Below are 15,331 nucleotides of genomic sequence, written 5' to 3'. Positions count from 1 at the left end.
ATCACTTGAAATAGAGTCACGGAATATGTTAATTCGGTCACGTGGCCTAATTTGCATAAATTTGCATATTTTTCCTAATAAGAAATTAAAGTTTAGTTAATTGGTGATTAGTTGCAACCTCTTTGTTTGTCTTACCTCTTCTGGTTATGGAGCACCTGGCTTTAGAAGAAAAGCTCCAAAAATCCCTTAATTTTGCTCAGTACAGGACTGGCACATACTTGCAGTAACGAAAGGGTTAAATTATGTAATCTATAACATTCTGCAGGGTGTCAGTGACAGTCAAGTTTCTTTATCAATTAGCCTAACTGTCAGATTGGAAAAAAACCTGGAGCAAGTCAAAATTATGTCTGGAAATGAGGAGTATAGTAGCTAAACTTGATATGACTCATTCTGGTATACCCAGTGGTTTTCTATACACTCCGCCTCTTGATGACGAAGGAGTGAAAACTAACGCTTTATCTTAGGATGAATATGGTTTGGTAAGGTAACTAAAATGGTGTGATTAAATAGCATCATGCGAACCACTAAGCAACTGATTCAAGAAGAGAAGCATCGCTGCTGCACCCTAGTCATAGATTATGCTGATAAACCACACTACAGTATGCAAAAGATAAACCTTGATAGTGAACTGAAAGACGACTTACTACAAATCCATAATAAGCTTTGTTTTTGAAGCTGGACAAAACACCGTCGTCTATAATGGGAAAAATATGCTTGAAGTGCCACATAGACAACATTTTACTTGTTAGACCATATCCACAACTTTGTGGATATGGTCTATTGTTTTTACTGAGCCGATCGCCAGGACCCGAGGGATGTGGTTTTCGACACGTATCTCCGAAACTGCCGCACGGAACGACCTGAAATTTGGTTAGGTTACGTTTCATAACCTGCTAACGAACAACGTGTACTTTATTTTTGCAGCCGTTGCTTACTTTTTTAGTTTTCGGGTGATTTTTGATGAAAATCGCCGGTTCTGAACCGTTCCGGTAATAGCACTGCCTCCCGCGTTTTTACCGATTAGGCAAGTTGCTCAACGTTGATCTGTCCCGACCTGAACAGGTGGGAGGATATTCGCTACATGGAAGAGCCAACAGACATTTCGTCCACGCATTCTAGACTGGGTGAGTGTGATTTTTTCGTGATTGTAATCGCCCTCAAATTTGTGTTGAAACACTGCATCAGACAAAATTAACTCATCAGAGGTCAAGAAAAAGATCTTAAGAATATATATTCGCTGTTAGTTTGGGTGATTATAGGGAGCACGTCCATCTTTTGAGGCAAACTTGTCATCCGAAAGTTTCCAGATCCCCGCAATGGCGGATATACATTCATCAAAAAAATTACGAATGCGGGCAAGTTTCATCAAACTGTGCGCCTTAAACACCTAAGAATGTCTCAAAATCACCCAGACTCTACACATGAGATATACCTTCACTGAAAATAATTGCTAAAACCTCGCTTAACGTGTCGCGAGTGCTGAAAGCAACAGTTTTGGAGATTGTTTTTCTGTACATCCTGCTCACTCCTGTAGAAATGTACAGTAAAGCACGTATACACGTGCAGTGTAAATGGACACACGAATGTACACACCTTCTGAAAATATTGTCAGCAAAGGTGATAAGTGTTTGTTCTGAATTATGACAATGAAATTCATAGACTATTAGCAGGTAGTCAGTGTCTGTTGGTCTGAATAATGAATGATAAAACTTCTGGTGAAGTTAAAATATTTCCTCGCTCTAATTACAGCCTGACGCAGTGACGGGGATGATCAGCATCTGTTCTGTTCTGCGACCGCATCAGTCACGGATATAGGAGCCTTGACCACGAGGAGCTGATGAGGCAAAGTCGTATAACCGTCTTAACCTTGACATCGGTGCAGTGCTGAATTTGCCGTCCGAAGACAAACCAGTATAATATTCCAGCCGTATTTCGTTCTTTTCACTGTAATACTTTTACTTCAAAAAGACTGAATAAATAAACCTACTGTGGCAGTTAGTTTAAAAAGATATTATTGCATTTTACGTTTTTACTCTTAGTGCTGATCGGTTATACCCCTTGGGCCTGGCCGTAACCTTGCATACTGGTTGTCTCGATGCCGTATGCTATGACCATGTATATATCTACTGGACTGGTTTGTTGCACCATGTCGAAGGAATTTTATGTAGAGATCAAGACATTTCCCTCGCATCACAATCTACACCTCAAAAGAATGGTTGTAAAAATCCTTGCCATGATTCCCGGTTGCCCCTATGTTGTGACCATGCATGCATCGATGGCCTGGGATGTTGCAACCTACACTTCAAAGGAATGCGAAGTCTAAATCACATTTATTTTTTGTCCCCAGGTTGTGACTTTCCTAACAGCAATTGCAGACCATATCCCTGGTGATCGTGTTTTGTCATCTTAAAAATGAGCACCAGGACAAAGCACCAAAAACCTGCCACTTAAGATCAGATCAGAAGTTACCTACGTGGTGCCAGTACCCACAAGTGCATGATTGACACCTAGATCATTTGAAGAAAAAATTGGCAGCAGAACCATGTGTGCATGGAGGGAGGTATTATAATATAAATACTGTGGAGACGCAATGTATTATTGGTCGTCCCAACATTGGGAGCTTTCATCCCCACCAGCCATATCAGATGGCCAACTGGTTTCCCTCACTCGACCAGAAAACTCATCAAAAGATACGAAAGATGTTGAGATTCAGATTACATTTGCTTGTTGTCTGCTGGATTCTGACCATCCATATGCTGAGTTGTTGCAGTCCCAGAACCATCGCTAATTCTAGTATTTATGATGCACCTACTGTCTCAACCTAATTCAGCTGGTTATTCAGGGTTATTTGCCTCTGATTTATCTGGTTATATCCTGGTGCAAACCTAATTTCTCAACATGACAAAATACTTTCACCAGGGATATGGTCTGCAATTTGCTGTTAGGCGAATTGCCCAATACTAGTTTTGACATTGTTGTTCCATACACCTGAAAAGTCGTGCAATTGTAATTTTGCCTTTGTTGATCAGTGTATGTCGTGATGTGATGTGCCAGTTTGATATTCTGATATCATCCTAATGGTAGGAAATAAAATACCTATTAGCAACACATAGTGTATCAGAGATACCTAGCCAGGTCCTTCGAATAGTCCTTGGTCAGATATTATCGAACTTCGATTACAGGGACGATTTATTGCGGGCAATACATGATTTACCAAGTGAATCATGGCAATGAGCTTATAATTCACCTATTTCAAATTATGCAAGAATGCTTAGTGGGTGAAACACTTAAAATGGACTCGATCTCACGATTACGGTAGTTGTCGTTGTATATAATGACTTTCTATACATCATCTTTAAGCTAAGAGTTTAAGCTTTCCAGTGGTACCAAGCATCCTGGGGTATGATAAGTTGGTATTTGCCTCTTAATCTTTTGAAAACCTGTAACGGGTAAATCGCCCGGTATATGGGCGGTGCGACCCAAGTTACGATTTCCCCCAGGATCGAAATAGTTGCGAGCCTCTTTGCACTGGTCTGCTAGGTTTGAGTTGAAATCCATAAAACCACAACCTTAAGGAACATGTCAAACTGCTAAGCCAGAAAAACCCTGTTCATGGGAGGGGCTGGTGTGGGGGGGGGGGGGGTTGTATCAACTGTCAGTTCGCATCTTTCATTTTTGCATCATCTAATAAAATTCTTGACAGAAGTTCAAGAAGCTTTGACATGCTCCCTCAGGGATACTGAAGAGTTCATTTCAGAATTTAATAAAGAAGGAATTTAGCCAATGAACTCAAAGTTGACCAAAACTCTGAATGTGCTTTGTTTTTGTGTCTAAAAAATGCTCTTTTCCAATTTCTAGGTGTCTGCAAATCCTAAGCAAGAAGATTACAAATTCAGAACTGAAGATGTCTCCAAGGTTCTGCTTGACGTTAATCACATGAAGGGTAAACAAGACCATATTGATTCAAGACTAGAGACGTTGAAACGGTATGGTTTTTAGCTTATGCGATACTCTTTAGTTTGTCGTCGTCCACTAGCAGAGAACGTTTCAACTGCTTGGGCAAGACGGCTGAAACTGCGTGATGATAGCTTTGAGTTATATCCCCAGATAGATTTTTGGTGGTCGCAATTTGACCTACTTCCTGGTCTCCAGGTGGTCATCTTGAAAAAAATAATCGTTTTTTAAGCTCAGCTGATGAAGTCAGCGGAGCTTGTCAAATTGCTATTCGAATGGTGGCCGTCCTTCCATACTTCTATCCATCAATCTGTACACAAAATTGGGCATTTTGTAGCCGTAAGACCTAGGCACTTCAAATATTTTGCCATCATTGGATAAAACTGCACAAGATATGCTGCCGACAGAAAATTTAGCGCGATTCGACTGAAATTCAGCTCACCAGGGGGAAAGAGCGTAAACTATCCACGAAAATATGGCCCTGCTTTTTCCAGCAGATAAAATTTTGAAATAAAGTTGAAGAGGTCTGCATAATATTGAGGTTTCGATATAAAATAGGTTAGTTTCAATTGATGTCACCAGTTGGCGGTATTGGGGAAAAATGTCAGTTTGCACATTGCGAGCCATGTTTTAATTTCGCGGTTCGAGGCAATACTTCGGCATCCCGAGCAATGTCACATTTGTGTAGTTATGACTTGTTTGGCGCGCCTGAAGCTGCATGTAGACATCCAGCCATTTTGGTTGAAGTAAAGCGATGATAGAAGGAATAAAATCACTTCGAATCAATCGAATCAAGTCGATCATCCGCTGAACAGACCAGGTGAGATGTCTTGATTAGATTCTTGTGATTGGTTTTTTCTCATCGCCGATAGCTTCACAAAATACTGACCATGATTTGGAAGGTAAAAAACTTGTCACGGTGTCCTTCGGCTTGGAATATTGGTCGGTGCGAATGGCAGTTGTGTTAAAATTACCCAACAAATCTCTGCGTGGGGTTCGATTATAGCTGATGAACAATAAAATGATGGTTTTTGGCTCACCTGTGAGCCTTTTATACAATGACGCAGCGTCGTCGTCCGTCGTCGTCGTTAGACACTAGTGGCATGTTTCGTAACTGCTAAAGCTACTGAACTCAAACTTGGTACACATGTACCCCTTGGTGACTGCTGATCAGAGACCAAATTCTGACCTCATGTAACTCACGGTTTGGCCACCAGGGGCCAAAGGTCAAAATTGAAAATCTGCAATAACTTGCTTAATACTGGTTCAAAAATTTTGACAAAATATGGTAGGTACTTCTACCAAGGACACATCATATATCCTCCGGGTTTTGGATTTGACCTACTTTTGAAGGTCAGAGAGGTCAAAGTTTGATCGTGGCACCGCAGTTAGTCAATGGTGGCACGTTTTGTAACTGCTTTAGCCAGAGATCTCAAACTTGGTACAAATGTACCCCTGGGTGACCCCTACTCAGAATCCGAATCATGGCATTATACGATTCATAGTTTTGCCAATTGGCGGCCAAATATCAAAAGTGAAAATATGCGATTGCTTGCTTAATACTGGTCTGAAAAATTTGAAAAAAATATGGTAGGTACTTTTACCAAGAGTACATCATATATCCACCGTATTCGTTTTTAGCTCAGCTGACAAAGTCAGCGAAGCTGGTCATATTACTAAGGGAATGGTGTCCGTCCTTCCTGCCATCCTTCCATGTCAATTTTGGGCATTTTGTAACCGTAAGACTTAGGCACTTTGTTGGTGCTGCTAAATTAGGAGTAGCCCAAGGGGAACTCAGAAACCAAAAATCAGCGCGAATGAGGTCATCGGGAAGTTTAAACTTCTTTCCTTTATACCTCGGTCCACAGAGGAAATATTGTTTTCAAATCTGGCCGAATATTTTTAAATAATTTTTCATTTTGACTTGTAATGAAATTAGTTTAGTTTTCACCGCCAGTTGGCGCTACAGGCACATTTGACAGATTTTTTGATGATCTAAAAGCCCGGGTTATGACGTATAGTTGCGCAGTTGTATTCTGTGCATTGAATTGGCCAAGGAACCAGGCTATATTTCAGCATACCCACTGTGACCAGTCTAAAGATGGAAGATTGATTTTGCAACAAGTAACCAATTTTCTGCTAAAAAGTAGTCAAGTAGGCGATATTATCACTAGTTCCTTTCAGTGGGTAGTCATAAGGTCTTAAGGGAATACTTTCAGAAATTAGTTCTTGAAAATTTGGCCACAATTCTGTGAAAACGATATCGGAAGTGCACGCTCTGTTCGCGATGTATTTTGAAGTGGAGAATTCCCACAGTATGTGCAGTGAATCGGCATGATTCTGTTTGCATATTAGTTTTTGGTACTACGATACTTACATGAGTAAAAAGTAGACGTTTTAAGCAACACAATAATGTTACTCCCATAAAAATTGATTCAAAATTGACGGAGCTATGGCATTCTGTTCGGCAATTGGCAGCGCTGATAAAATACATTGCATGCTAATACATGCCAAATGGCACACTTTAAAAAGCGCTCATTGGACAACGTAGGGAATCACCAGTAATGACGTCATCGCTGGTCTAATTTATTAGAAGGGGGACGAATAAAGTCACACTTAGAGGCGTTGGATCGCCTTGAAATTTTGCATGAATGGTGGTGACACCTTACCCAGATGCAACGTCTTGGTTTTATTCAAAAATTTACTTCAGCGGAGCAGTAATGAGGGATTTTTAATCGGACACTGTCAATTCTCCTTACCACTCACAGAAGCCAAGCCATTGCTGTTAAGTTATGCTGGGGCTTAATCAATTACCTGCACTCCCTGTGGGGTGAATAACATTACCTTTTGAACAGCTGGCTATAGGGGGATGATTGGAACAGCCGGTATACCTGCTGACCTGCTGAACCCAGGTTGATGTTATTTTCAATCCACGATTGCAGGTCACCTAATTTTCGAGATTTCGCGGGAAATGAAATTGTAAACAAACGCATGTGTGCAGTTCAAATATATATATATGTATGTTTATTCGTACAAAACTAGTACAGATTGTTGTGCATAGTGCAGATCAACTTGTCTTTGAACCTTAAGTGCATTACAAAAACGTATCTTATGTATTATTAAATAGTGCAAAGGAAGGCTATAATTTGTCCTAACTCTTCCTTTGATAAGAGGCAGTGACCGGAATCCCTCAATTTTAGTAGCTCTCTGATTTGCTGTGCGATTCTAAATGATTCAGTGTTCTTATCAACTCCATTTACAATTGAATATGAGTAATTTATGCGGACAGTGTCATATTTACAAAAACCATATTTCCGACTGATTTTGATAGTTTTTACTCAGGTTCGACGCGCTTCCCTCCTGTAACAAGTTCTTACATAACATTAAGTAAATGTTATCTGATTTGAATATATGTTCGATGTATCTCAATGTCCTCCTTTCCAAAAGTGTCTCCATATCACAATCACTGATTATAAGCGGAATTAACTGATTATGAGTCCTACTCGGTATACACATAATCTTTCTTACACATTTCCTCCATGCTGTATTAGTGTATATACATTTTCAATGTAATGAGATGTTGAGTCACAGAACTGAAAACCATATAGACAGGTAGCAAAACTCTTAAAGAGAGCATATCGAATGTCTGCATTTGCATGACCGAAGTACGCCATTACCATATTAGTCTTTTTGTATAGTTCATTAATACCAAGGTCAACTCTTCTACTCTGTACATCTGGACCTAACAGAAATCCGAGGTGGACCTCCGATTCCACTGCATATAACCTATTTCCGTCAAACATTATATAGTCTATTACGATATCTAAACCTTTGGCAAACACAATAAATTTACTTTTTTTCGCATTGAATGTTATCTTGTAATCTAACGAGTATAATTTGGCAATTTTTAACATCCTTGTCAACGCCCAGATGGTGGGTGCCAGTATTATTACGTCGTCCGCATAGGCAAACACTCCGGCATAAACATGGCCTATGCGGCACCCCACTCCCGACTCCTGCATGCTCACCAGTAGGTGGTCTAAATACAGATTGAATAATATCGGTGACAATACACCACCTTGCTTCACCCCATTTGTGGCGGTGAACGGATTTGATACGTAATCTGCCCACTTCACGCTAATCTGTTGATTTGTATACATGCAAGCTAAAAACCTTGCTATCAATGGACATATTCCTCTATTAATCAGCTTTCGAAATAGCTTCACAAAGTTTACACAGTCAAAGGCCTTGCTTGCATCCAGGGTGACACAATATACCGGAGATCCTCTATTGTTATAGTATCTTATGACCTCATTGACTACAGAGCTACAATCTGCGGTCGATAAGTTCTTTTTGAAACCGAACTGGGCGTCGCAAGACGCCAGTGCCTGGCTATGATTTCTGATAATGACATTGTCTAATATCTTCCCCAGAACGCTACTGAGAGATATACCGCGGTAGTTTTCTGAGGCGCTTAGGGATTTCCTACTGTCCTTAGGAATTGGAATTACAAAAGTTTTCAAGAAACCATTGGGGCAGTACCCATGTCGCACCAAAGTGTTCAACAAGAGACCGATATATACCGAGAGCCTATCCCTCCTTGGATGAAGTGGTCCGTAGAAAGACTCGGGATGCTGTCCTGTTTACCACTATTTAGACATTTTAACACTGCTTTAATGTCTTCGACATCTATGTTATGATTGCTATGACATAAACCTCTACAACATTTGTCCGCCACACCTTTGTCAATATCAGACTGCAGTTCCTCCATCTCATCTAGATTGTACGAGACACTGTTATATAACGTTTTAAATTTTTCTGCGAAGAGGTTACCAATTTGTTCATGTCCCACTTTATCATCCATCGTCTTTGGCAATTCGTTTGATTTGCCTCTTATTTTCTTGACTTCATTCCACACGTTTGTTTTACTCCCTAATTTGTTTGCCGAGACCCTATCTTGCTCCTTCTTGATTTGTCTGACCTCATAGTGATACAGCGCTCTTGTTCGACGTCTAATGTCTGCTACAACACCATTTCTAGGCCTGCCATTCTCTTTCCATATGGTGTGCCAGAAAATGGCTCGTTGTTTACATTCATCAAGGGCGGGGTTCCACCCTGCTCTTCCATTCGGACGATTACGATTAATTTTTGGTATTGAATCTTTGCCTGCCGATATGCACGCGTTTATCAGATTATCATGAAACGACTCAATTTCGAACTTGTGATCCCCGCACGTACATCCCATGTCCTGACATCTAACTGCGTTCGGTATCACTATTTGCCTTAATTTGTCATTCAGTTTTTCCCGGTAATTATCAAGGTTATCAGGTGATGCTTTATCCCATTTTAACTTGATCGTATTGTTCACCCTCTCTCCCCCTAAATGTACTTTCGGAGCTGGTAAATTGACCGAGATACGTAAACACGAATGGTCTGATAGGTTATAACCTTTATGTTCTACATCGTACGCGCTTAACAAATCAAGTAGGCTTTCTGACATTAAGAAATGATCAATCAATGAACGGTCACCATTGATTTTGCTTTCGAATGTATAATCCACTGTACTCAAATTGCTCATTTTGGCCAGTCTTAGATTTTCTGCTTGTAGGAATTGATTCAAGTAAATGGTATTTGGAGAATTAATCCTTGTAACGTCAGTGTTAAAGTCCCCGCCGACCATAACATACCTCAAGTTATTGGTTTCGGTCAAAGCCGAGATTTCTTGTAACACACCATTGTACTCTCTAATATTCTCAGGCCCACCGCCGTCGGTTGGCATATACACATTTATCAGTAACAAATCAGATTCTAAACCGTCATAACTTAGTCGTGCGGCGCACAGCCTCTTTGAATTCCATACAATTGGAGTTATTTTGGCTTCCATGTTAGAATTCCAAACGATCGCGGTACCACCGTATGGCCTGCCTCGTAGCAACTCACCATCATCCATACCCGATTGACCAAGTACACTGAAGTCGTTGCCAAGTTTTTGTGTCAATTTTGACATTTGCGCATTAAATAACCAATGTTCCAAATGTAAACAAAAATGAATTTTTGGTATTTTTGGTAGCTGGACTTGGGTTTTCCCGCAGTTAGGAGCTGGGGTCAAATTGGTGGTCTATTGTTTATGGGTGGTCTATTGTTTATAGGCGTGCTGAACCTGACATGGCCTTACCAAGGAGCTGCTCACGGTGCTGAACTTCTAGCTTGCCTGTCGACTAAGTGCCTTTTTGGCCGAGACATTGCTACATGTAGGAGGAGCACGCATTTTAAAGTTATAGTAGTGATAGTACAGTTGGTTCGAGCCATTTGGAAGCCGACGTTTGAAGGCCTATCTGGGTTCTCCTTCTTCTCCGTATAAAAAGGGGAATATTGCTGACTAAGGAACGAGGCATATTGACATTGCCTCATCATCTCTATCGGACCAATTGATATACTTTTATATGCATGCATACATCACGCCATTGCAGGGTCCGAGTCTGTGGAAAATTGGTTTGATTAATTTGTCTCTTCGATATTGCTCCATTATTGCATTAGATTTTCATCGCAATTCAATCTATTCAAGATATAGCCAATTTTAACCTGTCTGCGCCAAGGATAGATTGGTTCCCGATCGACTCACTAGGGATACACAGTAGAGCACAATGTCATGAAAAACGACCCTTTGTATTGTAAATTCCAATCACCTGCAGGACAGGTCAATTTCTCTCAATAAAATTAATTTTGTTGACTCCTGTAATCTCTACCTTATTAAAAAAAAAAACAGTGGTGTTAGTCCCAAACTGGTCATTTCTATTTATTTTGAACTCTGTTCAATCAGGTTACCTCTCAATTACAGACAGCATTTTGTATTCTTGTGCTGTACAACCCAGCCTGGACATATCACAGTTGTCCATGGAGAAGTCTCATCCTCTCTGACACTTCTTTTCTGTAAAGCTACCGATACAACATACTGAACTAGGGATATCTTCCGTTGCCTCCTGTAATATTTACATACCATGGCTGATTAGTTCAATCATATTTCATCCAGCTGGCAGCTCTGCATTGGAAATTTTAGTGGTATAACGTGTTCTCTTGACCTTCAAACAGTAGTATAAAGCCGATATTTACTACTTTACACCCTCCGTCCTATGTTATTAGGTCATCCAGCTGAGCGCCAGGCCCTTGGGCCTCTTGTTCGATATACTTTTCAAGGTCAAGGAGGACAAAGTGTCCCGATGGCACCACTGTTAGACAAAAGCAAATCCACAGTCACTTAGGGTCATGGAAGATGATTCAAGCCTGTGGTTAGCCATAGACCAGCATTGTTACCTAATACCACTTATGCTTTGAGGAAAATGGATTGTCACTGAAAAGAATCTTGCCAATAACAGGTTGAAAGAAAAATGATTCAATGATTCAATGATTCAATGATTTCTGCAATAACTAACCATGAAGAAATGAAAATAATTTTCTTGTTCCAAGGAAAATGATTATAAAGAACCCCTTCTACACATAGGTCAAAAGAATTCAGGATTTTTTCCATGTTTTCCTTGTTTTTATGCACCTACATCTATTGTTCTTGGCCATTAATCAACAGAAATATCTTACTTTGATGTGACTGAAATTTAATTCCTGTTATACTTGTTCAGTCCCACAGGTGAGCACATGGTCCATGGACCATTTCATTAGCAGAGTTTGTAAGAGATTATGCGATATCCATTCCATTTGACAATCCCAAAGTTTCGAGCATCCGGCAAAATGGTGGATGGCCATCAGTTAGATAGCGTATTCAGCATGTTCAGTCCGAAACCTTTTGTCACAATGTGCACTTTAAACACATGTAAGTGGCTCAAAATCACCCAGACTCTACTCATTGGGTAAACCTCCACAGAGAATGATTGCTTTAACTTCGTTTAACATGTCACGAGTACTGAAATCAACCATTTTTGAGATCGTTTTTCTGTGTCTCAAGTCATCGCTGTAGAAATGGACAGTAAATGCATCGTTACGTAGATGGCGATTCAATGACAAATTTTGCCTCTTTTCACAGCTTGTTTTTCGAGTCCAAGCTCTTGCTCTCAATCTTTGATAATTATTTTACATTTTCTCCCACAATTTATTTAGATATCATGCTTTTTATTGCCCAACAAAACTGGGTTTTATTTATGCACAAGCAGACTTTGTGCTATTAAGTCACTCTCAGGTGATACCTTAAGTTGTCAAAATGCAGAAGTATTTGATCTGTCAAAACGATGTCAAAGTCCGGCTCAAAATGATGAATTACTCAACAAATAACTCTTGTAACATAGCAGTACTAATGTGAATAAACAAGACAATAAAAAACATCGTTCTGAAGTCATCGGGTAAGGTTGACTATGTAAATAAACAGCGCAATTGATGATCTACTCTGGTCTTGGAATGTCAACGATGCGATACACATGTGCACACTGTACATAGCCCAATGAATCCAACAGGGGCCAATTCATCACACTCTTATTATACAGTGTGGTCCAGAAGAATGCAACCGGATACTTCCACTACCAGAGGGTAGAAACTATTGATACCAGTGGATGGGAAATCTTTCTAGAAGAAGAATGATACCAAGATCGACCGATTCTGTTCAGTAGTTCTTGTTGTGGAGACGTTTTTTTGAAGCAAGGTTGAAGTCCCTTGGCCAGGTTCAATGCAGAAAAACAGAACGCTTCTGTTGTAGGTTGCAAACATCTCAGTGGTGTGCTGAGGCCGGGCCATGCTAACATGACCTTTAATCAGCTGCAAATGGTCACTAGGAACCTTGTCGACAATATCTCATATCAGTATTATTACCTTACATTTAATCCCCCTAATTGTTAAGTTCAATTTACGGGCATAGTTCGATTCTGCCTGTGCAAGAATGAAACCTTTCTTTGCCTCACAAAATAGGCTCTAAAACAAAAAATACTGAACCAAATCGGGCGTTCTTGGTATCATTCCTCTCCTAGAAAGATTCCCCATCCACTGATATCAATGGTTTTAACCCCCTGGTAGTGGAAGTAGGAAGTATCCGGTTGCATTTTTTCTCGACCTCCCTGTAGTCTTAATCGTATCAGTGAACTTCCTTGTTCATTGGCACTTCCGTGGTAGTTCCTACCTTTACCTTGATCAATAATCATTAGCACCTTATCAGTTGTTGTTGGTCTTGTATTATAAAACTTGGCCAGCAAAATTAAAATGTTTTCTCATCATGTTTAACAGGAATGATACACAGCTGCATTTGAAAATATTTGGTGACCACATCACAGATGACTGGGAGAGAGGAGCTGAGCTACACTTACACACCTCCAACATCAGTGCTTGTCCACATGGTCATCAGAAGAACCAGTCAATTCTAGTATTTCATCCGTTCTCACTGTAATACTTACCTCCAAATGGATTAAATAAAGAAAAGCGTATGTGACAGTTGGTTAACAAAAAATCAGTGTATCTGTTAAATTTTTACTTGCTATCAATGCGGGCTAATAAAATCATACCCCTTGGACTCGCCTTGCACTTTGAAACTGGTTGGTTGTCCCTGATGTAAAGCTGACGGCAATTACTGCATGGCTGTCCCGGCTTAGGCTGGACCATGTTCACTGCACTACTTTATCACAAAATGATGAGATTTTTGTGGTAGGTACTCCCAGCCAGGATACATCACAAATCCTAGAGGTTTTCGATTTGACCTATTTTTCAAGGTCATAGAGGTGAAATGGCGTACGTAAATTGGCCGTTTGAGCGTAACTGTGGCACGTTTCGTAACTGCTAGGGCTATGGGCTTGAAACTTTGTACACAAGACCACCTAGGTTAGGCTACCTCGGACACTGAATTTCGGTCTGAGTTGTTTCTCGACTTGGACACCAGGGGGCAAAAAGTGAAAACCTAGAAAGTGTGATATCTCGTTCATTAGTGATGCGTATTCGATAAAGTTGTTATGGTTGGTACCCCCAGCAAGGATACATTACATATTATACAGGTTTTTGATTTGACCTACTTTTCAAGGTCATAGAGGTCAAATGGTGTGAATTGGCCGTTTGTGTGTAACTATGGCACGTTTCTTAACCACTAAAGCTATGAACTTTAAACTTGGTACACATGACCCCCTGGGTCAGATGACCTGTGACACTGATTTTTGGTCCGGTCTGCTTCTTAACTTGGCCACCAGGGGGCCAAAACCAAAAATTTGAATAGTGAATATCTCGCTTAAAAGTGACTTGTTTTCAATTTTATTTTTATGGTAGGTACTCAGAGCAAGGATACATCACCTATCCTGCATGTTTTTGATTTGACCTTCATTTCAACGTCACAGAGGTCAAATGGTGTGAATTGGCCGTTTGTGTGTAACTATGGCACGTTTCATAACCACTAAAGCTATGAACTTTAAACTTGGTACACATGACCCCCTAGGTCAGATGACCTGTGACACTGATTTTCGGTCCGGTCTGGTTCTTAACTTGGCCATCAGGAGGCCAAAACTAAAATAGGTAAAAAGTGCAATATCTCGTTTATTAGTGACTTGTTTTTGATGGTATTCTTATGGTACTTACTCCAGGCAACGATACATCACATGTCATACCGACTTTGGTTTGACCTATATACTATACATGTACAATGTTTCTGAACCTGGTTGAATTCCAAAGCACCAAATATCTATACGGTGAGCACAATGGCCCCTGGCCATTTCATTCTATCTCATTTGAACCAAAACTAAAGAGTGTCAAAAAAATTGGAAACTGGCAAAAATGTGCCGAAAAAAACTGAAATTATTAATAATGTCTGGTGTCTACTCTAAAGGGTTAAATACTTAAGCTATGAATTTGAAACTTGGTACACATGATCTGCTATGTCAGATAATCTCTGATGTTGAAATTGGATTTGATCTGATTCTCCACTTGCTACTAGGGGGCCAAAACTGAAAATGTAAAAGTGCAATATCTTGCTTATCCCTTAAAGGGCCAAGATAATAATGCAGCCGTTTCCTCCACCGCCAAATTAATAATGGTTCAAACTGAAAATAAGATACACTGTAATGAGGGTCAAATTACCATGTTATTTAGATGTAAAACACTTACCAAGTCTTTTAAACTGTGCCTGTGAAAAATATCCAAAATGTCAAGATGAACCCCTCCTGGGCCAAATACACAAATGTTGATAATTCGCCAGAACAAGACGTATGATTATGTTATATTTTAGATGTAGTTATGCTTATATCATTGTATTATTCCTTGGACATGTCAGAATCACACAACAAAAGAATAAAGAGTAAATGTCCTGTCCAAGAATAATCTATTTGTTGTTAATTTCTAGTATCGAGCATCAAGTTGGTGCTGTGAAATTCTCCTCCCTTCAATGCAAAAATTCTGCCTTGAAACAGTCTGG

The 15,331-nt window shown here is 40.0% G+C and overlaps 1 protein-coding gene across 4 annotated transcripts in view; it reads left to right on the top strand.

Moving 5' to 3' along the window:
• Nucleotides 1-15,331, top strand: part of LOC135495841 (heat shock factor protein 1-like) — a 134,498-nt gene that overhangs the window by 18,466 nt on the left and 100,701 nt on the right. For all 4 annotated transcript variants that reach the window (XR_010448604.1, XM_064784821.1, XM_064784819.1 and 1 more), the window contains exon 4: nt 3,859-3,986. Coding sequence is in view for 3 of the 4 variants with exons in the window: in XM_064784821.1 (XP_064640891.1) it covers nt 3,859-3,986 (128 nt within the window). In the remaining variant the exon portion in view is untranslated. The remainder of the gene's footprint in view (nt 1-3,858; nt 3,987-15,331) is intronic.

This window comes from Lineus longissimus, chromosome 11 (genome assembly GCF_910592395.1).
Source record: "Lineus longissimus chromosome 11, tnLinLong1.2, whole genome shotgun sequence".
Taxonomy (NCBI): domain Eukaryota; kingdom Metazoa; phylum Nemertea; class Pilidiophora; order Heteronemertea; family Lineidae; genus Lineus; species Lineus longissimus.
The sequence above is the reverse complement of the archived record's forward strand: the minus strand, read 5'-3'. Positions and strand labels throughout refer to the sequence as shown.